The sequence below is a fragment of the Quercus lobata genome, chromosome 10 (assembly GCF_001633185.2).
Source record: "Quercus lobata isolate SW786 chromosome 10, ValleyOak3.0 Primary Assembly, whole genome shotgun sequence".
Taxonomy (NCBI): Eukaryota; Viridiplantae; Streptophyta; class Magnoliopsida; order Fagales; family Fagaceae; genus Quercus; species Quercus lobata.
Window position 1 is genome coordinate 43,267,209 of NC_044913.1, and position 25,571 is coordinate 43,292,779.

The window sequence follows — 25,571 nt, forward strand, 5'->3', positions numbered from 1 at the left end:
ATAATTTGGAATTATATTATGTTATAATCTCTCCTATTAGGTAACAGTGAGAGGAGTGAATATGATATTATTGTAATTTGCTTGTAACCCATGCATATGCATGGATACACTTAAAGATATATAATAAGATGTACAATATAATTCTTATATATATAATTTAAATACTATTGATAGTTATTTTTATATTTTGTTAACTCTTTAAAAAAATTTGTAAGGATATTATTAGGTATAAAATGTAAAATTTTCATTTTATTTTTTTAATTATTGTAAAGTACTTTTTTTTAATGATTCATTTATTCTAAACTCTTTGGTTTTTGTACTTAATAACTTAATTTGATGGATATTTATGATGTGGTCCCACATTTGATTCTAAAATTAAGAAATTAAACTTTTTAAGAATAAATAATTTAAGATATATGACGCGAAATTGGAATTCTAATTTGAAATTTTAATTTGAGTTTCTCTCAGTTTCACCTATTATTATATATATAGATATATAGAATTGGAAGTAATCAATAATCTTCCACTTGGAATGTTGTCTATTCAAAATTTTGGACAAACTTTTTTAAGGAAAATTACATTTACATTTTAAAATTTAGGGTGTTTGATACATTAAATTTTGTAGTTTTAAAAAAACAATAAATTCAACCTGAATTTTTAACAAGTGAATAAAATTAAAAACCTTTTTGTTTCTAAAATAATAAATAAAATTCTACAGTTTCAAAAAATTAAAAACTTTTTTGGTGAGAAAATAGGTAAAATAACAAATTGAACTTTTGGTTTATATTAAATTCCAAACACAATACTTTACAGTTTACACTTAATTGCGTTGAAGTTAAATTTTTTATTTTTCACATTTAATCATATAATTTTTTTTACTCTTGAAATTATAGAATTCATTATTATTATTAGTATTTTTGAAAATTTAAGGATTTATTAATTTGTGGTTAGAATGCAGTGTTGCCAAAATGTTGAGAGAAAAAGGCTTGACTGAGCGCGCTCAGCCGCTCACGCACCATCCCAACTCCAAACTGCTCTCTCTCTCTCTCTCATCAGTATGCATCTCCAAGCATTCCCTCCATTTCCATCTTCTGCAGGTACCTCTCTCTCTCTCTCTCTCTCTCTCTTGCGTCGACATGCACTTATAAATCACTAGACCTTGTTTCCTTGAATTTATGTATTTCTTTAATAAATAAATAAATCATTTATCTGGGTTGTAGTATATTATGTATTCATATATGCCTGTTAAATTGATAGCTACGAAATTTGATTTGGGTTTCTTTTAAATTCTTTAATAGTTTGGTGTTTCATTTGGGTTTTTCATTTTAACATGTTAGTTTTACTAATTGAGTCTTTCTTGAATTGCTTGGTAGTTCTAGTTTATTTTCAAAGTTGACACAAAAATTATTTTTGGTAATTCACTATCTTAGGAGGAGAAAAGTTTTAGACTTTGTCAGTGAGCTCTAGCTCTAGTCACATATATTACTCTTGTAAGCATAAGGTGGAGGGTGAGGTCATGGGTTCATTCAAGAACCACTGTAACTTACAAATAAATATTTTTTTTCATGTTTGATAGTTACGATGGGGGATGGGGGATTTGAAGTCTAGAAGTCGAGGTGTCAGTTGAGTTACAAAGTTCTTGGCTAACTTGCCAATAAAAAGATATTGCACTTTGATATGCTTTTGTGATGGAGGAAAGTAAGGAGTACTGGACTGAGCTATTATGCTGAATCTTTTGATGGACCAACTTTAGAAATTTAGCACTAATTGAGGTTTCTTGGACGGGTTTTTTTGTCTGTTTGGTATTAAAATTTTAAAATCATGAGTGAAAGGAGAAAAAAAATGATGAAACCCAGAAAATCATTTTTAAGTTTCTTAACAATTATATCTACAAAGGAGAAGGTAATCATGCTCTCAAAGCATAAAAATTCTGATAGGATTATTGGTTTAAAATCTTTTTCCTAAACAGACTAAGATTTAAAAAAAAAAAAAAAAATCCCTTACTAAACCAAGTAGAAACTACTAGAACAAAATAGAAAAGGATTCCAAAAGATAAATTGGACTCATGTGTCATTGTATTTTACTCATTGTTCTTATGTCTAGTTGGGTTGCAAAACAATTGGCATGAGAGTCAAGCTTGAGCCTGGCTTAGTTGGCGCCCATTTGGAATTGTGGTGGGATGTATAGTTTTAGGCTTTTAACAATAAATATATTGCAAAAAAATTTTCTTAATAAAAATGCTATTAGAATTTGGTAAAATACAGTTATAATGTGTTTTTAAAGTTGTTACATTGGTTTAGTAATCAAATTGATAAAGAGCTTTAAGAAGTGAGAAATAACAAAAGAGGGGATTATACAGTTCTTTGTATTTTAGAATTCTTTGCGATTAAAAAAAAGGAAGAATTGAGTCTCATTGAACAATAACTTTATCATCTCAGAAATATTTGCTTTAGACTATCTAATTGGAGCTCCACCTCCCAAATGAACCACATTAAATATAAATATATTGGTTCCCTAACTACTTTAGTACTGCATTTCCCTCATGTTATGCTCCAGCTCTCAAGCAACTCCAAGCCTCCATCACAGGTTAGAGCTGTTAATGTTTGCTTGTTGAGTAACTGCCCTAAAGAAGAGATTTACAGATATCCAGAATCAATTTCTCTGTACTTTAACATGGATATGACTTATGCTCATATTTGGCTTGCTAGATTCACCATATGGTAACTGTCTTGATTAATATATATAATAATTTTGTAAAATCCTAGAAATATGGTCTGGCCTCTGGTGTTTTTAAGATCAAATAATTGTGTTTGTGTTAGGGAATGTGTTATTTTTTGTGCGGCATCATCTATACAAGTGGAAAAGTCATATTAGAATTGACATGGATGGGAAATTTGCGGGGGGTCAATTTTCCCCAAAGAAATTGAGAGGAGGAAGGAGATGTTTCTCAAGAAGTATTGGAGGAGCTTCTATTTCTTGTTCAAATAGTATGGGGAAGGATCCGTATGTTCCTTCTAATGAAAAGATCACTAATGCAAGGCTGATTTATGCTGTTGCTCCTGCCATGGGTCACAACCAGGTTATTTAGCTGACTAGTTCACTTTTATACTCTTAAAATGTCATGAGTTTTGTTTGAGCTTGCTAAGAGGTCCTTTATTGTTTCAGTTGCGATTTTCAAACATGGGGGGATTATTTTGATGGTCTAGTTTTGATATATAACAAAAAAAAAAAAAATTGATATATAACATACATAATTCCTGGTTTCCCAACTTTGTAGTGCAATCATTTTGAATAATGTAAAATGACTTCAAATTTGTATCATACCTTAAGATGCTGGATAATATCATAATTGGAAAAGATCTGGTGGATATATATTGTTATAGTTTTGTTTGTTATTATAATTCTTGGGTCATGAATATATATGATCTGATTTTCAGTTCTTTCTGTGCGGAATTTGGCTTATAAACATTAAAATATGAAAGGACTTGGGCTGTTATTTTAAGTGACTAATACTAATAAAAAAAAAAAAAAAATTTAACTGACTAATAAAGATAATGTATGGGTAGTTTGAATTGGCAATTATGTCACAGGAATTTCTAGAAAGTACCTTATTCTACATACTCCTTTAAGAAACTATTTAGCTTCTGAGGTTATTTTAGTTATCCTATAGTTTATTTGTAAAATGTTTTTAAGTAGACAAGTCCTCCTCTTTCTCCATCATATACTACCTTCTAACGGTCCCCTTATGCAGTTTTTTTTTTTGATAAGTAAGAATGTTATATATACGAACGGCTACTCTATGCATGAAAAACATAGAGCAAACCTAGAAGAAGAAAATAGAGAAAAAACAAAAAAAGAAAACCAACAACATAATAATTACAAAAGAGAAAGAACAACATAATAATTACAAAAGAGAAAGAGAGCTAAGAAAAGAGGGGAGAGAATCACTAGTCATGAGTCCCCATGCCCGAGACCAATCAAAAAGAGTCCCACTGAAAGAAGCAATCATCTGAACACCGGAGCTATCCACATCCTCAAAAGTTTGCCGATTCCTCTCCTTCCAAATGCACCATAGGATGCACAATGGAACTAAGTTCCAAACCTGAGACGAATGCTTCCCCAACCAATTCCACCAACCAAAAAGCAAATCTGGGATCGATCTAGGTATAACCCAAGACAAACCAAAAGTAATTAAGAAAAAACTCTACAACTGATAAGCCATCTCACAATGAAGAAGTAAGTGATCTACCGTCTCTCCACAATGCTGGCACATAATGCACTAATCTACAAAATCCAATCCCCTCAATCTTCTAAAGTTATCACCTATTAGGATTTTATTCCAAGCTCACCAAACGAAAAAAGAAACTCGCCTAGGGTCCTTTACTCTCCATATACCTTTCCAAGGAAAGGCAATTGAGGGAGAAGCCTGCATTTTGTTATAATATGACCAGATGTCAAACTCCTCATTAGGCTTCAACTTCCATCTCAACCAGTCTCCAACATCCATTGGAGGAGTATTAGCTCCGAATATACGAAGAAAATGCAGCCCTTCATCCATCTCCCAATCATTAAATTCTCGAATAAAATGAACATCCCAAATTCTTCTATCCTCTACCCTTTGCCTAGACAAAGAAGCTTCTACAGATGCCTCCTTATCAATGGCAATACCATATAGCCTTGGGAAAGCCACTTGAAAAGATTGATCCCCATACCACCCATCCTGCCAAAATCTCACTCTATTCCCCAGCCCAACAACAAACTGACAGTTCTTGCTAAAATCCTCCCATCCCATACGAATACCTCTCCACAAACCACAAACCACACCCATGAACTCCCCTACCTAGCTTTGAGGTCCATCCCCCCCATTCCTCCCCATATTTTGACGCTACCACTCTCCTCCATAACTGATCCTCTTCCTTCCCAAACCGCCACAGCCATTTCCCCAATAAGGCCTTATTGAAAGTAGTAAGTTTCCTTATCCCCAAGCCACCATTGCCTATAGGCGCACAAACTTTATCCCATCCTACCAGATGAATCTTGCTATCACCCCATAGAAAGTCCCTTTGCAACTTTTCAATTTTATTAGCCACATAAGTAGGAATGGTGAATAGAGATAGGAAATAGGTAGGAAGACTAGATAACGTACTCTTGAGTAACATCAATCGACCCTCCTTAGACAAATACAGCTTCTTCCACCCGGCTAATTTTCGCTCAATTTTTTCCAAAATAGGATTCCAAATTGAAGGGGAATTGTGTGCAGCCCCCAACGGCATGCCCAGATAAGACATAGGCAAAGTTCCAACTCTACAGCCCAAAATTTCAGCCAGGGCATGCACATCATCAACCTCCCCTATTGGAACCATTTCACTCTTGTGCACATTGACCTTCAAACCTGTTACCGCCTGAAAACTGAGTAACAACAACCGAATATGAAGAATTTGCTCCACATCTGCATCACAAAAGAGGATAGTATCATCTGCAAACAATAGATGTGACACACATTCCCCACCACCCCTTCTACCTGCAACTTTAAAACCACTGAACAAGCCAGCTCCCTCCATTCTTCTCAAAATCCTACTGAACACCTCCATCAAAATCAAAAACAACATAGGAGATAATGGATCTCCTTGTCTTAAACCCCTTGAACTACCAAAAAAATCAGTTGAAGACCTATTAATCAAAACAGAGAATTGAACTGTGGAAATACAAGTACGAATCCACTTACACCACTTCACTCCAAAGCCCATTCTATTCAACAAATACAGCAGAGCCTCCCAATTTACATGATCGTACACTTTCTCAATATCAAGTTTACAAACGATTCCAGGAACCCTACTCTTCCCACGACTATCCACACACTCATTTGCAATAAGAATCGAGTCAAGGATTTGTCTCCCACCCACAAAGCTATTCTGAGTCTCAGAGATCAACTGATCTAAAACCACTCTCAAACGATTTGCCAAGACCTTAGCCAAGATTTTATACACACTCCCCACCAAGCTAATAGGCGGGAAATCTCTAATATTAGAGGCGTCATTCTTTTTAGGAATTAAAGCAATAAAGGTAGCATTAAGGGATTTTTCAAACTTACAATTTTGAAAAAACTCTTCAAAGACTGCTAAGACGTCTTTCTCCACTACTCTCTAACAATGATGATAAAACGCCATAGTAAACCCATCCAGACTTGGAGCTTTATCTCCTTCCAAATCATTTACAACTTGAAGTATCTCCTCTCTCTCAAACTTCCTTTCAAGTCAGACCCTCTCCATATCCCCAATACGATCAAACTCCAAGCCCTCCACCCCTCAGACTCCTTGTACAAATTTTTATAAAACTGGACTACTTGATTAGTTTCCTTAGATTCCTCCTCAAAACCACCCCATCCACCTCCAAGGTCGTCAAATGATTATACCTTCTATGGGAGTTAGCCATTCTGTGGAAGAACTTGGTATTATTATCCCCCTCCTTGATACATAACATCTTAGATTTTTGTCTCCAGGAAATTTCTTCCAGGGAAAGAAGATGCTCCACCTGGTACCTCAAATCTACCCTATGGCTCCCCATCAGTGAGACCAAAATCCCCTTCCTTAGCGTCTAATATTTTCAACTCCTCCAATAATTGTTTCTTTTGACGCTCTACATTACCAAATTTGAATTATCTTTAAGTCCTCATTCCTCTAATATTTGTTATAAATCACTTTGTGAAATTAGATGATTTTTTTCTTCATTTCCGAAGTTCCATAATGCCTTTCCTAGTCGACAATAGACCTGACCATCTCTTGATCAACATCCATCACACCCTTGCTGATCCAATAGCTGAAAAAAGTACTTTTTTTTCATCTGAGCACCATTTCACATAAAGTTCCTTTTCCTGCTAAAACTGGATGGTTGGAACACTGTACTCAGGGTTCCAAACTTCCCGTGAGTGACTATAAATGATTAAATCATTGAGTTTTTTAACTACCAACTGGTCAAGGTAAAGGTTTGAGTTATTAGTTTTAGTGTGGAATAGGACCTGAATTAGGACTATGCTGTGTAGATTATGGATCCTCCAGTCTCCACTCCATGTTGAAAGATCTTTCAAATAGTATCAGCATTGAAAGAATTTAATTAGAATAGAGTGTTATATCCTTATTTGTACTTCTTTAAAGGTGAAAAATTAGGATGCAGAAAGGAATAGAGGAAAAAAAAAATACATTTGTCTTTCAAGCTAAAGTGGTCAATCACTTCAATTGGTAATCAGAAATTCCAGATTTTTGTTCTTCATTTTTTATTATTCTTTTTAGTGTGCAAGAGAACAGAGGAGGGAAGAGATCTTTTGATTCAATGGCTCTCAAGATATCCATCACTTCATTTACTAATCAGAAATTACATTTTTAATCTATGATTTTTTTAGCATACCAAGTGTATTCCCTTTTATTTTCAGTCATGGTCTTACTAATTTGTTTGAAGTTGTGTATATGCCATTAATTGAACTCTGGATTTATTGCCGTGTACAGGAGTCCCATCCAGAATCTAATTTTAGAGTTCCTGCAATTGTTAATGCTCTTGAAAAGATGGAACTGACTCCAAAGGTATTAAATGAAATGTACAACATGCTTCATTCTATATTGTTGAGACTCTTATTCTGAACGAAATTTGATATTTTCCTTGTTAATAACCCCAAAAAGGGTAGCACAAATGGCTGTGAACCACCCCTCATGAATTGGATGTCACTGGTTTAAATCTCCCATTCCCCCTTTTCCCCTTGAGGCCAAAACTTATAAAACAAATCATTATATTTGAGTATTTGAGTCTAATACTTGAATTTTTTTCTTCATTTTTCTTGTTTTAACAATTCTCTCTTGGTATTATGAACTGCTACAAGCAAGATTATATTTTCAGAATGAAATGGTAGCATTGAACAACTGGTGCCCCAAATCATTAGCAACCAAGATGAAAAGAAAATGTAGAAAGAGTTTAGGATTACATATAAATTTCTGGAGAACTTTTAGCTTAAGGAGTTACCTATAACATGATGATGCTGATTACACTAGTATTGGTAGTTGCAGTATTAGGGTTTGCCACTAATGCTTCATCTGTTTTGACTGTAAACATTTTCTTGAAAATGACGTATTTTCTAGAAAATATTTTTAGGAAACTGATCTTGAAAATGAAAAAAAAAAAAATTCTTTTTAATTGGTTCAGATGGAAACCATTAATATTGCTTGTAATTCCAAATAATTATATGAAAAAAAAAAAAAAAAAAAAAAAAAAACTCTAGGAATCAGCTTCAAGCAAGAGAAAACAAAATCTAGGAATTAGTACATAGAGTTGCCTGGAATCAGCACCAAGCTTTTGAAGGAAAAACTGCAACAATAAATTTTACTACTCAACCTAACTATCACCATTGGAGTACAATAGTGTGCTTATATAAAATAGTATGACTTAAGCCTAATTCTCATCGACTTAGGAAAGCCCAATTATTGAATTATAAAAGTACCCTTGAATTTAGGAAATTAAATAATTGCTAATTGTGAAAACTAGTAAGAGTGTAAGACCTATAATAAAATTCAATGTAAATCTTAAAAATTACAATTGACTTCTTAAATTACATAAAGTAAAATTGTCTTGCATTCCCTGCACCAAACTTCCATTGTGTGACCCATGTGACTAGAAAAATGCCCAGTCCTTTTTTTAATTGAGATTTGATAATTATTTTGATATTATGAATAAGGAAATTTGTTGTTCCAATTTGCTTAATCATGTTTTCCTTTATATAGATCCGTGGCTCAGAGATCATTGAACTTCACAATTTCAAGCCTGCTTCAGTAGATGACATTGCAAGTGTTCATGCAAGAGCCTATGTATCAGGCCTTGAGAAGGTAGCCTCAAAATTAACTATTGTTGTTTTTCTTGTTGTGTTCGGTGTTCATTGCGTCAGATCATAATAAGTGCTAAAACTAGCTGAAATTTATATGGGTTTAAGGAATGGAAGCATGTTGCAAGGAATTTGGAAATTGATAGTTGAATTCGAGGACAACTAACCTCCAAGAACAGGGATAGAGGAAACAGAAACAGAGATAGAGAAAGATATTAGAGAGAAAAAAGAGAATGTTCAATTAACAAAATGGTTCAATGCCCTTTACAATCTGTTTTCCCCGTTATAAAACCCATAGCCCTCACTCCAAAGCTTAGCTGTATAACTGCCTTGTAACTACCTTGACAGCTTATCAATCTAACTAACTCTCCCATCAGCTAACCACACATATATCTGCCACATTACCTTTGCACGGGTCACCACCCTACAACACAGATACACAATGCCACTAATCAACACACTTCTTATATGGAACCTAATCCTACACACACAGAGGCTGCACTGGAAGCCCACCTCTTATCAGCTAAGCACGCACGCTGCATCAGCAACTCACGCCCCCTCACATCATCAACCTAGGCACACTCTGTAGCACACCTTCATGCAGCACCACCTGCATTGGTCATCAGCACCATACACACTGGCCATCAGTCCCATATGCACACACATACAATTGGGTTCCTAACAATGCCCCCTCCTTTAAAACACCTTGCCCACAAGGTGTGGAAACTTCTGTTGCAAATCAAACAAGCTTTCCCAGGTTGCATCATCCTTGCTTTCATCCTGCCACTGCACAAGGACCTGAGTGATGAGTCTGCTCCTCAACCGATGAGTTCTGGTATCCAACACAGCCACAGGCTCAGGGACAAGGATATGTTCTGCAGACACAGCTGGTAAAGCAGGTCTAGGAATCACATGGGTACCCAATTTAGCCTTGAGATTTGAAACATGGAACACAGGATGAATTTGGGACCCCTCAGGTAAATCCAGCTTGTAAGAAACCTGACCAACCTTCTGCATAATCTGGAAGGGACCATAAAAACGAGGAGCAAGCTTTCCAAATTGTCTGGACTGCACTGAGGCTTGCTTGTATGGTTGAAGCCTAAGATAAACCCAATCTCCCACCTCAAAGGACCTATCCACCCTCTTTTTGTCAGCAAACCACTTCATTCTCTCTTGAGCTATATTTAAATTGTGTTTCAACAAGGAAAAAAGTTGCAACCTATCCTGCAAATAAGAATCCACAGCTGCAACTCTAGTCACACCTGGCACATATTCCACAACCTTAGGAGAAGGATAGCCATAAAATGCCTCAAAAGGAGTAAGCTTAATGGAAGTGTGGAAGTTAGTATTGAACCAAAACTCAGCCATGGGCAGCCAATCCACCCAAGAGTGAGGTCTGTCAGTAGCAAAAGCTCTCAAGTAGTGTTCTAGACTTTTGTTCACCACTTCAGTCTGCCTATCAGATTGAGGATGATATGAAGAAGACATAGCCAAGTTAGTTCCCTGTAGTTTCATCAATTCTGACCAGAATTTGGAAGTGAACACCAAGTCTCTATCACTCACAATTGTAGATGGCATACCATGTAATTTGAAAACATACTGCATGAACACTTGGGCAACCTTAGCAACAGTGTAAGGATGAGCCAAAGGAATGAAATGCACATACTTGGTGAACCTGTCCACCACTACAAAAACCACTGACTTCTGTTGAGACTTAGGCAACCCCTCCACAAAATCCATGCTAATGTCTAACCAAGGTCTATTAGGTATAGCCAATGGCTGCAACAAGCCAGCAGGTAAGCAAGTCTCACTCTTCAACCTTTGGCACGTATCACATTCCCTCACAAACTGTTTCAAGTCCCTCACCATACCAGTCCAGTAAAAATCTTTCTTAAGCCTCTGAAAAGACTTTAAATAGCCAGAATGACCCCCTAGAGGACTAGCATGAACCTGTTGCAACACTTGAGCCTTCAATTCCTGAGCTGAACTACCCAAAAATAGCCATCCTTTGTAGAACAACAAGTCATTACAAACAGTAAACCCAGTTGGACTATCATTACCTGATTGAACAGCAAGGATAATTTTCTGGATTGTAGCATCAGAGGTGTAAGTCAGCTTGAGTTCATCCAACCATGTGGGAGTGGGAAAAGAAATAATACAAAGAGTCCCCACCTTAACATCCTCAACCTCCCCAACCCCCACAGCTTCTTTTCTTGAAAGTGCATCAGCTACCAAATTATCTTTCCCATGCTTATACTCAACCAAAAATGCATAGCCAAGGAGCTTAGTTATCCATTTTTGCTGAGCAGGGGTTCCAATCTTCTGTTCCAACAAGTATTTAAGGCTTTAATGGTCAGTCTTAATCACAAAGGGTCTACCAAGTAGATAGGGTCTCCATTTCTTTACTGCAACTACCAGAGCCAGCAACTCCTTCTCATAGGTTGAAAGGGCAAGGCTTTTACCCTTCAAGGCTTGGCTGTGGTAAGCAATGGGTCTTTGGTTTTGCATGAGGACAGCTCCAACACCTACACCAGATGCATCACACTCCACCACAAATAACTTAGTGAAATCAGGTAGAGCCAAAACAGGAGGTTTTGACATTGCATCCTTAAGAAGTTGGAAAGCTTGAGAAGCATCAGAGTTCCAATTAAATGAATCCTTTCTCAACAAAGCTGTTAGAGGAGCAGCAATTTGTCCATACCCTTTGACAAACTTTCTGTAATAGCCAGTCAACCCCAAGAATCCCCTTAAAGCCTTCACATCTTTAGGAATTGGCCATTGCTGCATAGCAGCAGTCTTCCTTGGGTCTGTTTTAACCCCATCACCAGAAATAAGATGTCCTAGATACTCCACTTCCTTACAAGCAAACACACACTTTGATTGTTTGGCATACAATTGGTGTTTCACCAAAACTTCCAAGACTACATGAAGGTGATGCACATGATCACTCACATTCTTACTATATACAAGGATGTCATCAAAAAAAACCAACACAAATCTCCTTAAGTAAGGCTTAAAAATGGTATTCATGAGGGATTGGAAGGTGGAAGGTGCATTGGTTAAGCCAAATGGCATTACCAAAAACTCATAGTGGCCTTCATGAGTCCTAAAGGCAGTTTTAGGAATATCCTTCTCTCTAATTCTAATCTGATGGTACCCGGACCTTAAATCCAATTTAGAAAAGACAGCTACACCAAATAACTCATCCAATAGCTCATCTATGACAGGTATAGGGTATTTATCTTTAATAGTTTCTTGATTTAAGGCTCTATAATCAATGCACATTCTCCATGAACCATCAGCTTTCCTCACTAAGAGGACTGGTGAAGCAAAAGGGCTGCTACTGTTTCTAATTAAACCAGCAGATAGTAATTCCCTAACAATCTTCTCAATTTCATTTTTTTGGTAGTAAGGGTACCTGTAAGGCCTCTGACATATAGCTTGAGCTCCTTCCTTCAAGTTGATTTGGTGCTCATGATCCCTTAAGGGTGGCAGCCCCTCTGGTGTAGCAAAAACTGACTTGAACTCATCCAACAAGGCAGCCACTCCTTTAGGTAGCTGGTCTGTACCCTCTGCAGATAACAACTGAGGCTGGAATGTAATATGAAGAACCAAACCTTTCTTAACAGATTGCTTCAAAAAAGTATTCCCATCTTGCAATTGAGACCTTGTACTCGTCAACCCTTGTAGCAGCACCTATCTATGGTTATAACCAAAGCTCATTGTAAGCATCTTGAAATCCCATTGAATTACTCCTAAAGTACCCAACCACTGAGTCCCTAGAACCAAATCACACCCCCCCATTGGCAGCACATGCAAATGCACCATAAACTCATTCCCTTGTACCCGGATTGGAACCTCCTCACAAACACCTTGAGTTTTAATCAAATCACCATTGGCAACTTTCACCTCCAAGACTTGAGAAGCATCAACATTCATGTGCAGATGTGACACCAATGCAGCATCAATGAAGTTGTGAGTACTCCCTGAATCAATAAGAATGACAAAGGACTTATGCTTAATCCTACCCATAACTCTCATAGTGCCTGAAGTAGGGGTACCACTCAATGCATAAAGAGTAATCTCAGCATCTTCCTGATCCTGTCCAACCTGATCTGCATAGCCCTTTTCTTCCAAATCAGTGATGTGAACCCCAGAGTTGGTGTTTTCCTGAGCTATCTCTACATAATCCAATAAAAACAGCATAGCATTCTTGCACTTGTGGCCAGGAGCCCACTTCTCATCACAATTGTAACACAACCCTTTCTTCTTCCTCTCCTCCATTTGAGCAGGAGAAATCCTCTTGATGGGCAGCCTTGGTTTATACTCCAATAGAGGAGTTTTTAGAGGAACTCCCAAAATGGAAGGCTTGTTCTGATCCCCTTGAACTTTGGCAAACTTCTTGCAACTCCAATTGTACTCTTCTTGAATCTTTGCCAAACCAAAAGCCTCATTCAATGATTTAGGACTCAACATTCTCACTGGCAGCCTTATTTCATCTCTTAAACCACTTAAGAAGCAGCTTAACTTGTGAGTAGCAGATAAACCCTTAATCCTATTAGACAACACTTCGAATTGGGCTTTATACAAGGACACTGAAGCAGTCTGTCTCAGCCTAGTAAGTGTTTCCATGGGATCATCATAAGCCGTGGCCCCAAATCTGATGTGCAATGCCTGAATCAATGATTCCCAATCCACAAAAAGACCTACATCTTCACTATCTTGAAACCAGATTAAGGCTTCACCCTCCATATGGAATGAAGCTAACATTAACTTCTCTGCAACCGGTGTATTATAATACTTGAAGTATTGGTTGGCTTTGTAAACCCAACTTGCAGGATCTTCTCCAGAGAACCTTGGAAATTCCAACCTCACAGGACGCGACAGAGCCATTGTTGATGAATTAGCATTCCTGGATTCCACATTTGTTGGAGATTGAGGCAATCCACCTTGGTCAGAATCATTATGCCTCTGCACCAGAATTGCTAGTTGTTGATTCATTTCGTTCATGGTGCATGTGTGTATTTCCTGGATGGTACGCATTTCTTGAATTTCTTTACCATGATGATCAGACGCAGTTCTAAGCACAGCAATGGCTTCCTGAGCAGCAATAGTGCTTGATCGTGTTTCTGCCATGGCCGAGGAAAGCCAAGCTCTGATACCAAATGCAAGGAATTTGGAAATTGATAGTTGAATTCGAGGACAACTAACCTCCAAGAACAGGGATAGAGGAAACAGAAACAAAGATAGAGAAAGATATTAGAGAGAAAAAAGAGAATGTTCAATTAACAAAATGGTTCAATGCCCTTTACAATCTGTTTTCCCCGTTATAATACCCATAGCCCTCACTCCAAAGCTTAGCTGTATAACTGCCTTGTAACTACCTTGACAGCTCATCAATCTAACTAACTCTCCCATCAGCTAACCACACATATATCTGCCACATTACCTTTGCACGGGTCACCACCCTACAACACAGATACACAATGCCACTAATCAACACACTTCTTGTATGGAACCTAATCCTACACACACAGAGGCTGCACTGGAAGCCCACCTCTTATCAGCTAAGCACGCACGTTGCATCAGCAACTCACGCCCCCTCACATCATCAACCTAGGCACACTCTGTAGCACACCTTCATGCAGCACCACCTGCATTGGTCATCAGCACCGTACACACTAGCCATCAGTCCCATATGCACACACATACAATTGGGTTCCTAACACATGTGGCTAGTGCCATTTGTTTTTTGTTGTTTGTATATGTATAGTTTCCAATGTTTTGTTTATTTATTTTATTTTATTTTTTACTTTCATACATTTTTCATGAGAATGTTGAATCTTGTATATAATGGTATGCGGTTTTGGAATTTGTGAAAGAAGTTTGTTTTACTTCAGCGGATTTGTATACCATTGCTTTAGAGACAGGATATATTCTTAGTTAAAAAGCACAAGCATGCCTTGTTGAGGTCTCAGTAGTCAATGTAGATCTTGCCAGGCTAAATCCACCTCTAGAAACATTTTTTAAGAAGGTTCTATTTTACACAACTTGGCCAGGCTAAATCCGTTTGAGGTTCTGGACCCCTAATTGATTGGCCGGATGAGAGTTCGTATATCAGGAAACTAGCTTTTGCTGACTGGGACAAGGGGCTCCTTATAGTTCTATTTTGGGGTGTAACATTGTGGTTTTTACCTCAACTGTCTGAGAATAACAAGTTTCAGAGGCATCTTTCATTCATATCGACTTGGGTTTTTTTGGACCATATTTTGATCTGCCTCTTCCTTGATCTGGAATTCCCAGCAAATCCTTGTCACCTCAAATCCTTTTACTCCATATTATTAACACCTGATTAAATCTGTCAAGAACGAGGTGAGGACTACAGGGAAGCGGCTTACTGCAGTCCTTGGGCATGCCGACAAGGGTTAGAAACTGGGTTGCATATATGCTTTAAGTGGATGGAATTTACTCATTAGATGCATATTCTTTATCTCATTTAGAAGTTGAGACTACCATAGAGAGTGGTTGACTACTTATATAAATCATTAGTATAAGACTGGGAGCTAGAGTCAGTTGTCTCTTTCATGGATCCACTTTATTCTGGAGTATGGAGGGGAGATAGCATGGATAAATTGTGTTGGAAACCTTCATCCTAGGGGGTTTTTGAAGTTCAAAATTACTATAGGATGTGTTTGGTTGGTGTGAAAACCGGGTGGATAGAAAATGGATAATGAGTGTGGTTGGGAGGGGAGGGGGGAGAATGGGGCCTGGCTTTTTTTTCTCTAGGACCACCAAAATTCAATCCCCCCCAAAATGGAGAGAAAATAGGAGAGAAGAGAGGGGATTGATGGTATTTACCATTCTGCTCCCCACTGTTTTCAAATTGTTTCTCCTTTTATTTCCCCTACTTTTAAGTTAATGTTTGGCATGCATTTTTTACACCCCAACTCCAGCTTTTTTTTCCTCGTAAAATATTTATATAAATATAAAAATATTTAATAGGGGCATGAGAGTAAATTCTTGCAAACAAAATTTTCTATCCTCTCATTTTTCTTCTCAACCAAACAAAAGAGTTTTCCATCTCTCCACTTTTCAACCCCTCAAACCTAACACCATGAGGGAAAACTAAAATCTCTTCTATCCCTCCACTTTTTTATCCTCTCCCAATTTTCTATTCTCCAACTAAACAAATCTTTGACAAAACTAAGTAGTAGAGAAAGTACAACTATCAAGTAAATCATACAAAGAAGTAAAATTGAGAACACCCAAAGCATTTTTCCACCCAAGCAAAGTCTGAAAGAAGAATAAGATGAAGTCATGAGTTGATTTTTTGGTTCCTTCAAAGATTTGAGAATTCCTTTCTAGCCAGATGCTCTACATTAGACAATGAGGGATCATATTCCAAATTGCCCCATTTCTATGCTAGTTAAACTTGTCCGACCAATAGGCTAGAAGCTCCACCACACCACTAGGCATAACCCAAGCAACCCCAAAGAGTGAAAACAACGTGCTCCATAAGTCTCTGGCAAGAGAACAGTGTAAGAATAAGTCTCTGGCAAGAGAACAGTGTAACAATAAGTGGTTACTAGTCTCCCCATCCCTCTTATACATACAACACCAATCAATAACAAAGAGCCGAGGCTTCCATTAATTATCATTAGTTAAGATCTAACCCAATGTCACCATCTATATAAAGAAACTGATATTTGTTGGCACTTTTGATTTCCGCATTGTTTTCCAAGGAAAAGACATGTGAAGAAGGTAACAAGACTTTATTTATGTTTTTCCTCAACAGAGTCCCTGTGTACTTTGGTCTTTGTATTTGAGATGTCTTTTCAATGAAGCTTTATTACTTATAAATTTTTTTTTTAATATTATAAATAACGGAGTTGTATTAATCAAAAGCTAGGTACACCAGGGGGTGTACATGGGTAGCAGTACATCAAACTCTTAAATTACAAAGATCAAGCATTTCTAAAAAATTAGAACATGGAAAAAGATTAAAATCCGAACTCCAATCCAGCAAGGTTGGAGAAGGAGAGATTTAATTTCCGGAATAGACTGCTCCTTCACCTCAAAACATCTTGAGTTATGCTCTTGCCAAATACACCATAAGACACAATGTGGTACAGCCCTCCACAAATTTATGCTTTGATGTCTACCGAAGGAATCTTGTGAACTCGAAAATAAATCAGTAACACTTTGCAACATAACCTATAGAAGACAATGAAGAAGAAGATGATTCACTGATTCCTCACTCTTTTTACACATATAGCACCAATCTACAACTTATCAAAAAAAAAAAAAAGTTGAAATGTAAAAGTACAACATTGACCTCACCGATGCATAAATCTTTATCCACAAGTACCATTGCGAACCAAGATCCATAATACTGAAAACAAAAATGAGAATGACAGTCTGAAGGAGAATCATAGGTAAGGCAAATTGATATATAGGTACAAATGGGTGGCACCCTCCCCCTTCTCCACCCTTTTTGACATATACAGCTAATGTGAGAAGCATAAGAATTTAGATTGAGGGAATGATTTGAATATGACTTGATACCTTAATATGCAGGTCCTTTGAGAAAAAATATGAAGAGTACCACAAATTAGTACATGATCCCACTCTTTGGCTTTGCTTGCAATTTTTTTGCTTTCTTTTTATATCTGGTTTGTGATGACTGATGCTAGAGACTTAGAAATAAGTTTTGACCTCAATGCAATGGCAAGTTTAGGATGTGTTGCATGTAGGGTTTATACCTTCAAGATGCTATAATACATTTGGAGGGATATGTATGTGCATATCCTTATTAGTCAGTCAATGTGTTGGTGACTTTTTGAGGTTTCAAGTATCCATTTTCCTTGAATGGTTAATTTTTTTACATTATTCTGGTGTTTTATTTTAATATTGTATACTTTTATTGTTCATAGTCTTGCATGGAACCAATCAGGCTTATTTGGTTTATTTTTATAGGCAATGGATCAGGCTTCACAAGAGGGTATTATATTCATTGATGGTTCTGGGCCAACATATGCTACTTCCACTGTAAGTTCAACACTTTAGATGAATCTGTTTTCTTTCTTGAGCTTGTGGATATTTACAGACACTCATTCTGTTTAAAGTATTAAAAGTCATTTGCTTCTAGATATTTTTCACTGGACTTGTCATAATCGATGCCTATAATTTCTTTGCATCATCAAATCAGATTAATTAATTGATAGTTACATGAGCAAATCAATATAACTATCAAGATAAGGTAAGAAAAGGGATAACTATTAGAATAATTAAAATGATGATCTCTTGAAATCAGTTTATTTGAAACTTGATCCTAATTTTTTATTTTTCAACTGGATTCCACTTTGAGCTCTCCTGATATGGAGGAACATTTTCGTTACAGTAGAGAGAGATGTGTGTGTGTCACCGTGTGTGTGAGAGAGAGAGAGAGAGAGAAAGAGAAGTGGCATCTCCAACGTAGTGGTTAGCTTGCATAATACATTGGTGAACCTTTTTTTATTCGAATCTGTGTTTTTAGTTTTTTTACCTTTGTCTTTATATTGAGAGAGAAAGAGAGAGAGAGAGAGAGAGAGAGAGATCAAATGCTATATAGGTGGAGCTTGATTTATTGTATTGGTTTTGCTGGGAGTTCAGGGGCTGGCAGCCCACCTTGAATTGAACATTGGTGTCTGTATAATTATTGGAGGTATCTCTTTAGATGCTCTAGGCCTTTTTATTGTAATTTCCCATGTGTGTAGACTAAATAATAGGGCAGTATATTCTAATGATCTTTGTAACTCCTGTTATAGCCCAGTCATAATAAAATTGCAGCAACCCCGAGGACATAGCCTTAGTTTTTGGGTGAACCATGTAAATCTGTGTGTTTGTTGATCTTTTCTTGATGGGTCGTGGAAGATTAATATGCTATTACTTTGCAAATTCGCCTATTCAAGAATTATTTTATTGGTTCCTCGTGTGAAATCCAATTAGTGAAAGTCGTGCCCTTTTATTGGTCTGAGTATGAGTCTTTTAGGGTTAATACAGTTTTTAATTTGGGTTTTTAATTTTATTGGTTATGGTCTCTTCTAAAAAAAAAAATTATTAGTTATGGTCAGTTTTATTACTTTTATATTGAGGGGCAAATCTGTAATTTCTGCAATTCCTGCAAATTAAGGGTATTTTGGTAATTTAGTTGAGTCTAGAATCTTCTAAGGTACTCTAAGTATCTTAGGTTTATTTACTTTGGGTCCAAGTTAGTATTTATTAGGCCTTATTAGTAGTCACAATGTTAGTTGGAATCCTAATACTTCTAGTACAAGTAAGAGTCTTTATATATATATATATATATATATATATATATTGTGCTCAATCTATTCAAACAAAATAGAATAAGTTGATTAATAAAATTGAGTGTTTTGAGCAATAGGCACGTTGGCCTTTGTTGTTTCTTTCTCCTTCTCTTTTCTCTTCATTTTCTCTTCTTTCTTTCTAAGGTTACCGTTCACAGGTACTGTATTCCATGGATCTGGGTTAGGTTTCTTGTTTCCTAACAAGATCAGTGATAGTTGTCTTCTCATTGGGAAGGTGTACATTAGATGAGTTAGCAGAAGTGATTGTGTTGAGATTGTATATCATGACTATTTTTGGAAGTCCATGCCTTCAAAAAATCAATTGCAGACTCCTCTCATATTTTGTAATATGTCTATGTGCTTTATGGGTGGATTCAATGACACTTAAATTTCATATTAGTATGCTTAATTTAGGTATATTCACATCGATAACTTATTCAGATCAAACGAAATTCTCGCAGTTTGAAAATTTCATTGAAATTCGGGTACTTTGGATAACTGTCTTAGTGTGCTCCAATGGATATATATTCAGCTGATGAAAAGAAACGCACATATTGTTAAACCTTTGCATAGAAGGGGTATGTGACCCAGAAAACATTTTTTTTGATTCCGACATTCTAATTGAGGACATTGTTAATGTCAATGTTTCTACAACTAGTTGAGTCATGTATGTATTAGTTTAACTGACTGGTAAAGAAAGGTTTTCCAGTTGATCTGAATGTAAATATGGGGCATGTCTCTCATTTTTATTGTCCTTTTATTGAATTTGAAATGTGATATCAATGGTTTTATGTGATTTTTATCTTACCATATACTCATATAGTGTATGTTTGAGTTGGATCTTGATGCTTCAATTTGCAAGCTATATCTTGTACATTCCACTCTTTCTTATCATGGGATATTGATGCAGACATTTCATGAGTCACTAGTTGCAGCTGGAGCAGGAATCACCTTAGTTGATTCAGTGGTGATGTCTCGACCTAGCACGTCAGTCTCTTATGATTATTCTTATTTGTCATATTTTATGTGCTGTGCTGAAACAATTTCATTTCTTTTTTGACACCGCTAAATGTTCATAATTGCACTGAATTTGGTAGAAGTAGATTCTAGTTTATATTATCCAACATTTTCTACTTTGTATTTCAGGTTGCAGCATCAAAAAATTGCCTGGATCCACCTGTGGGCTTTGCTTTGATAAGACCTCCAGGACATCATGCTATTCCAAAGGGGCCTATGGGGTTCTGTGTTTTTGGAAATGTGGCCATTGCAGCTCGTTATGCCCAACGTGTACATGGGTTGAAGCGTGTGTTTATCATTGATTTTGATGTTCACCATGGAAATGGGACAAACGACGCTTTTTATGATGATCCAGATATATTTTTCCTTTCAACTCACCAAGTATTAATTTGGTCCAGTCCTGTCTTATATGTTTTACCTTGCAATTTAATCAAAAACTTTTTATCCAGCTTAATATTCAAGGCCTTAATCTCTCTCATCAATTATATGAATTTTATCTTCTCCTGCATTTAAAGAATGTTAGATATGACTTAAAAGTGTGAATATACATACATACATACATACTTACGTGTATAAGGGATCATTGTCTGGTACTCTATTGCAATGGTAAAGTCTTGGGTTGTCAAGTGCAAATGTGTTGGAAAAGGACCATATCTAAGCCACCTCTTCTAGGACCTTATTTAGGTGGAACCAAATGCTGTCGCCAAGTAATGACCCATATATATGTATGTATGTATGTATAGGTGAGAATCAGGAATTCAGTGTCAAGTTCTTGTTTGACCTAGATTGAAAAGGAACATACCTCTACTTTTCAAATTATTATTTTTAAATATTTTTATTTAGTTGAGGCAAGATGATGTGCAATTGTATGTGATCTTATGGTGTACTCTAGCTGTTGTAGTATCTAGAATCTAGATGCCAATAAGCATGCGTAAAGATGTTCTATTATCAATAGTCCAGTATCTTTTTTCTAATAACTGATTTGTCCAACTGATTTGTCCGGTTTATTGTTTTTGATCACTGCATGAATGTTCATCTTAGAAGTTCATTTTGCAGCAATCAATCTGATGCTATTTAGTCTTCTTTTGAATTAGGATGGAAGCTACCCTGGTACTGGTAAAGTTGATGAGGTAGGTCATGGAGATGGTGAAGGAACAACATTAAATTTGCCTCTACCTGGAGGATCAGGTGATATTGCCATGACAGCTGTGTTTGATGAAGTTATTGTACCCTGTGCTCAAAGTTTTAAGCCGGATATAATTCTTGTTTCTGCTGGGTGAGTATCCCATTTCTATAAATGGCATTGCATACATTCTTGCCATGACAATGTTTGCTGAATTAATTAGCTTCACTGTGCAATTTATTTCTGTCTCTGGTGAGAGTTTTAGAATTCTATTTGTAAGTCCGTGAATATCTTAATTATTTCATAGATTGTAAAATAAAATCACATGTAGGTATATATAGGACTAGGAGTAATCCCAAGTGAGGCTCCTATGGGTGGAGCTAGAATTTTTATTGGCAGAGAGAGAGAGAGAAAAAAAGGGGAGGGGGATGTATGTAAATAGCAACAGATCATCGCCCAACTTATAATTACAATGTATGGATGCAATATTAAGAATACTGACCATGACATAAAATACTGAGAATACTATACTAATTAAGAAAAGGTTAAAGGAAAATGATTTTACCATGACTGTATAGAGCTTTTAAATATAAGTTGTCATGAAGAAGGATGAAAATAATGAAACTGAAAAGTTATTTTATAAGGGTTGCAGCTCAATTGTTTTATGGGGTCATCCAATTCCAAGTTGTATGGTTGTGTTGCATCTGCAATTTAACTGCAAATTTTTCTTTCAATAACAGTAAGCACATCTGTCATTTATTAGCTTATTTTTCAAAATATAGCATTTTCTTTCCCTGTTCTTTCTTTTTGAGTTTGCTATTTCTGGGAGGTAGAAATGAATGCAAGGGTTCAACATGGATAGACATTTTAGTGTTTCTCCAGTATTGAAATTTAAATTTGAATTAATCAAATTAACAGACTTATCTATCACATGATTTCAATAATTTAGATATTACTTCGTATGTAAACAAAATTTTGAATATTTAACCCGAAGGGACAACATCATCTGCTGCCAAATGAAACTATGGCATAAAGACATCCTCTATGGGACTGAGGGCAATTCTGCCTCCCACCCCTGGATTTAGATTGCCTTCATCTTTAAGTAGCTTAAAAAATATTATCATTGTCAATCTAGTTATTCAAACGCAAAGAAACATTTTATATTTAACTTTCATCGTCTTTGACCTTAAGATAGGCTCCTGTCAATATTTGGTAATGCTTCCAAATTTCAACAACCAGAAGCGGCAACATCATCTGCTGCCAAATGACTATGGCACAAAGACATCCTCTATGGGTCTGAGGGCAATTCTGCCCCTGCCCCTGCCCCTGCCCCTGGGTTTAGATTGTCTTGATCTTTAAGTAGCTTATAACAAATTATCATTGCCAATCTAGTCATTCACCCACTTGCTCTCTCTCTCTCTCTCTCTCTCTCATACTTTCATATCTTGCAAATGAATGTGTTAGGTATGATGGTCATGTATTGGATCCACTAGCCAGTCTGCAGTTCACAACGGGAACATACTACACGCTAGCGTCCAATATTAAACAACTTGCCAAAGATCTATGTGGGGGTCGATGTGTGTTTTTCTTAGAAGGGGGATACAATCTCGATTCTCTTTCAAACTCAGTGGCAGATTCATTTCGTGCTTTTCTTGGGGAGAGGAGTTTGGCATCTGAGTTTGACAACCCTGCCATTTTGTATGATGAACCATCAACCAAGGTTAAGCAAGTGATTCAGAGGGTGAAGCACATACATTCCCTATGAAGATGTCTAAACCTGTAGTTGTATGTATCAGTAAGTTTTAAGTAGTTCACTTGATTCCATGTACATTTGGAAGTTTTCTATATGCATAACTCCTACAGATATGTCATATGTCCCACTTCAACACAAAATTGGATTTCCAATTAAAAAAAAAAAGTATAGTATGGTTAAGAATTTATGAGTTAAAGTACTTTGTCCAAATATGTAGAACTTTCAAAGTCTCTTTCTTCCTCACATCTTTGACATCACTATGTGTTGCTTGTAAGCTGGAGTTTTATTGGGTCATTTCGGCCTTTGGACCCTTCTTGAACTTTCGGAATTCACAAAATGATTTGTCCCAAAAATATTAAATAGTGGTAAAAGTATCCTTCTCATCGAATTAATTTGTGTCATTTAGATGTTTAAAACCATAAGGGGTGTCCAACTAATTAGGAGGTGCATGAAAAACTGTAAAATTAGTTTAGAATGACCCTAAAATATTACTTTAATTTTGAACCATTTCTGGTTTGTGTAAAATTTGCAGTAATCGATGGATGGTAAATATATGAAGAATAGCAAAGTAAAAGGAAGGAAAAGATAATCGTTTTACTTTAGTGTGTTTGAAAAGGCGATAGAAAAAATGGAAGAATATAGAAACTTAAGGGTCAATTACAAAAACTTTTGTGGAATGTTTCTCCACCCCAAAAGTTCAAGAGAATGACACTTTTCCTTGAGATTTGGAGAAAATTAACATATTAACCATTCCGTTAATAAGAGAAACAAAGTATTTCAAAATTTTGAAAAGTTGGTAAAGTATGTGTGATATTGGAAGAATTGTAAAGGGAAAGAGAGATTACTAGGGGTGTGTTTGGATAGAACTTATTTTGCTGAAATTGAAAACTGAAAACTGAAAACACTATAGCAAAATAATTTTTAAATGTGTGAATAGTACCGTGAGACCCATTTTTAATGAAAAAATTGATAAAAAATGAAATTTGTGGGTCCGTGAACAGTGCATGGATGCACTGTTCACGTAAAATTGGTCAAATGTTGTGGCTACTGTTCATGTACAGTACATGAATAGTAGCCGCTTGTGAGGGGGAAAATGCGTGAAAAAAAAAAGGAAAAAAAAAAAAGGAGAAAACGTAGAAACTGAAACGCAATGCAGCAAACGCCAACCCAAACACACACTAGATATAGCTAGATTTATGGATTTGCCTGGAGTTGCTGTTTGAGGTGCTTTTTCTTTTTTTAGACGTTTGATGAGAAAGACCAATAATATTTAGTGTGCGTTTGGATGTAGATTAAAATTATAAATTATTTAACTATTCAGCTTATTTTTGTTACTATTTTTGGACCTCACTGTACTTTTTGGCACTATTCATGGGGCTCACTATATTATTTTAACTAACTTTTTCCTTTATCTATAGTACTTTCTGCAATAACTTTTCAATTTTAACAAAATAAGTGGTATCCAAACAGACCCTTAACCTAAAAAGTTTTTACTAATCATGATTAGGCCTTCCTTTATCAGTGCTACTAGAATTTGTAAGAAGCTACCTCATCATGGTCTTCATAAACTTAGTCCCTTTGGAGTATGGTGAGGGCCCAACATATATATACTGAAAATTCGAATCAAACGTCCAAGTAAGTGAGCGTTTGGTTTCAGCTGAAACCAACGTTCACGTTTTCATTTCATGTTTCCGTCTCTTTTTTTTTTTTTTTTTTTCCAGCATATGAACAGTAAATTTATTGTGCAGAGACAAAAATTACTGTTCATGCACTGTAGCAGTACTGTTCACATACTATAGCAGTACTGTTCATGCATTAAATATATTAAAAATGGGTCCCACGGTACTTTTCATATATTTAAAAATTATTTTGCTACAGTGTTTTCAGTTTTTAGTTTTCAATTTTCAGTTTCAGTAACAATAAGTTCAATCCAAACGGACCCTAAGTTTTCCAGCTTATGCCAAAGCTAATTCAAATGGAAAAAAGGACAGTTTGACTCTAAATATGTTTGTAGCTTTGGGCTCCAACCACTAATAAGAATATGACATTAGTTCTTGTTATGTGCATATGACTCACTTAATCTTAAAAAATGAGATGCAATCAAGAGTTAAGATATAAATATTTTCTAGGTAATGACACTTTTTTTTAAAATTATTTACTTATTTATGAAAGACGATGACACATTCATATAGCTGGGTTCAGTTTATTCTTGTTCAACTCTCTGTTTTGTGGGAAATGATGAGAGAAATTTCCCAAGAATACCAAAAATATTTCAAGTCAAATGGCCACATGCAAGATGTTACTAATCAACCACTGTCTCTATCATGGGGCACAAACTTCTTTTATACTTCAGAAGACCTGTCTCTATCATGGGTCACAAACTTCTTTTATACTTCAGAAGACCTGTTAACAAGTCTTCTGAAGTATAAAAGAAGTTTTTAGAAGACCTGTTAACAAGTCTTCTGAAGTATA

The 25,571-nt window shown here is 36.1% G+C and overlaps 1 protein-coding gene across 2 annotated transcripts; it reads left to right on the forward strand.

The window, feature by feature from the left end:
- Positions 1 to 994: 994 nt before the first annotated feature.
- Positions 995 to 23,295, forward strand: LOC115963751 (histone deacetylase 14-like). Of its 2 annotated transcripts, XM_031082891.1 has the most exons (10): positions 1,004 to 1,097; positions 2,557 to 2,586; positions 2,820 to 3,079; positions 7,500 to 7,574; positions 8,763 to 8,864; positions 17,837 to 17,908; positions 20,117 to 20,173; positions 20,353 to 20,604; positions 21,318 to 21,499; positions 22,811 to 23,295. In XM_031082891.1, the coding sequence occupies exons 1-10, from the start codon at positions 1,058 to 1,060 to the stop codon at positions 23,109 to 23,111; spliced, it is 1,371 nt and encodes a 456-aa protein (XP_030938751.1). In that variant the 5' UTR covers positions 1,004 to 1,057; the 3' UTR covers positions 23,112 to 23,295. The 2 variants fall into 2 exon arrangements, with proteins under 2 accessions (XP_030938752.1, XP_030938751.1); XM_031082892.1 differs by lacking the exon at positions 2,557 to 2,586 and having other exon boundaries at positions 995 to 1,097.
- The last annotated feature ends 2,276 nt before the right edge of the window (positions 23,296 to 25,571 follow it).

Bases quoted from the DNA above. Each gene is read 5' to 3' on its own strand.
- LOC115963751 (XM_031082891.1), top strand. From the start codon at position 1,058: ATGCATCTCCAAGCATTCCCTCCATTTCCATCTTCTGCAG. The intron at 8,865-17,836 runs GTAGCCTCAAAA...TTATTTTTATAG, and splicing joins ATGTATCAGGCCTTGAGAAG to GCAATGGATCAGGCTTCACA. The intron at 20,174-20,352 runs GTGATGTCTCGA...TTTGTATTTCAG, and splicing joins TCACCTTAGTTGATTCAGTG to GTTGCAGCATCAAAAAATTG.